Source organism: Limulus polyphemus, unplaced genomic scaffold, assembly GCF_000517525.1.
Source record: "Limulus polyphemus unplaced genomic scaffold, Limulus_polyphemus-2.1.2 Scaffold18141, whole genome shotgun sequence".
NCBI lineage: Eukaryota > Metazoa > Arthropoda > Merostomata > Xiphosura > Limulidae > Limulus > Limulus polyphemus.
The window spans coordinates 1-1,953 of record NW_013683751.1 but is presented as its reverse complement, the minus strand read 5'-3'; the positions used below and the strand labels follow the sequence as shown (position 1 = coordinate 1,953).

The window sequence follows — 1,953 nt, the reverse complement described above, 5'->3', positions numbered from 1 at the left end:
GGTGTAACATTAGCGGGAACCCCATACCTTAGATATGAAATATACCGTTAAGTTTCAAACCAGTACATTTTCGGTCTTAGTATCTCGAATGAGTTAATGTTTTTGTAGCGACACAAGAGATACATGCGCCGGTCGTCCTAATTTTGAACTGATAGAGCAGATGAAAGGTTCCCAGTTAATGGAGCCAACCGTCAACTCTTGGGCTACTCTAATCAAATAGTGGGATTTAACTGTCATTCTTATCATTCACCCATGGTCCCAAAGTACGGATCACATTTTTGTAGCAACGAGACTTGAACCATGGACACTCAGATTCGTCTGACCGTCTGAATGAGACAGACATGGTGATCTTTTATCAACAAACGATATCATCTAGTTTAAACACTTTTCAACAAATATATAGTCAAAATATTGAGGGTATTAGTTAAAATAGTGATTAGTGTAATAGTCTAGTGGCAGTTCCCGCTAATGTTACACCTGCTAAACCCGGAGGTTAAAATAATGATTAGTGTAATAGTCTAGTGGCAAAATACCAGTATTGGAAGTATGTATATTTACGTGCACGTGTAACACAGAACAGTAATTTTTTACAGAATTCTCGTCTTTTCTCTACAGACCGGAACCGAACTGGACGCCTACTTAGGACGGTATGGATGGGGCCACTTATCGGAGATCCTACCCCAGAAATCTCGACGAGAGAGTGCTTCTCAAGTGGACGAATATTTCGAGGAAAACATGGAGTACCTTCCCAACAGTCATTTTGACTTTGCCACATGTGAACCTCCTGTTCAGATTGGTGGACAGCGCCCGTTCTCCGTCGGTTCCCGACACTGCGGCACGTTTCCTGGTATGGCCGAATCTAATGACGATGTGTTCCTGAAACCAGCACCGGTACCGATGCCTCAGGTGAAACCGCCTTTAAGTGGGTCGTGGGAAGACAGCACGGCCAGTATGAAGTCTGACCACGAGCAGGCCGAGCTCGTTTCCGATACAAGCTTATTTCCACCCTGCCTTTATTCAACAAGTAGCGTGGAACGTGTTTCTGTTAAACTCTCGAACACGCAAGCAATAACTGTTAACAAGTTTCCGTCCAGCAACAAAATCTCCCTTCCTATGTCCACTACAAGTCCAGTGTTGTCACCACACACAAAGAACATGGCTTCGGAATATAATTTACAGACATATAGATTTTCTACGGGGTCTTACTATGGTTTATCCAGGATTTATACGCCCCCAAATTCCGAGCCAGGGAGTTACTTACATGGTCGGATGACTGCGCCACCTCCCTACCCCGTTACTTCGCAAACCACCTTTTCCCTACCACCACCCCTAACGAGCAGTATCCAATCAGATGAGGTCATGAACCGAAGAAATAACCCAGAGGTAGAGAAAAGAAGAATTCATCACTGCAACCATCCTGGTAAGTCAAAACTTGAATATAAGCCACTCCACAGCGAATGTTTCTCTGTGTTGAACACTACCTGACAACGGTGGAGTGATACTTGGTGTTTCTGTTCTAGTACCATCTAAATGTTTCTTTATTATGATGTATATTATCTGACAACAGTAGAGATGATACTTGGTGTTTCTATTCTAGTACCATCTGAATGTTTCTCTGTGTTGTACATTATCTGACAACGGTAGATGTGATACTTAGTGTATCTGTTGCAGTATCATCTTCTCAATGTTTGTTTCTTTGTTTTCTGTAGGTTGTAACAAAGTCTACACCAAAAGTAGCCACTTAAAAGCTCACCAGAGAATCCACACAGGTACGTTGTTAGAGATAGTTTATTCTTCAGTGTATGCCACCAATAGTGATAGTTCTTTCTTCAGTGTATGCCACCATTAATGATAGTTCTTTCTTCAGTGTATGCCACCATTAGTGATGGTTCTTTCTTCAGTGTATGCCACCATTAGTGATAGTTCTTTCTTCAGTGTATGCCACCATTAGTG

At 42.2% G+C, this 1,953-nt stretch overlaps 1 protein-coding gene across 1 annotated transcript; it reads left to right on the top strand.

The window, feature by feature from the left end:
* Positions 1-615: 615 nt before the first annotated feature.
* On the top strand, positions 616-1,769 carry LOC106477538 (Krueppel-like factor 5; the record flags this gene model as incomplete). The annotated part of the gene is made up of 2 exons (XM_013938089.1): positions 616-1,420; positions 1,710-1,769. Coding segments are annotated over 2 exons (865 nt in total), but the record flags the coding sequence as incomplete, so codon positions are not given.
* Between the last annotated feature and the right edge of the window lie 184 nt (positions 1,770-1,953).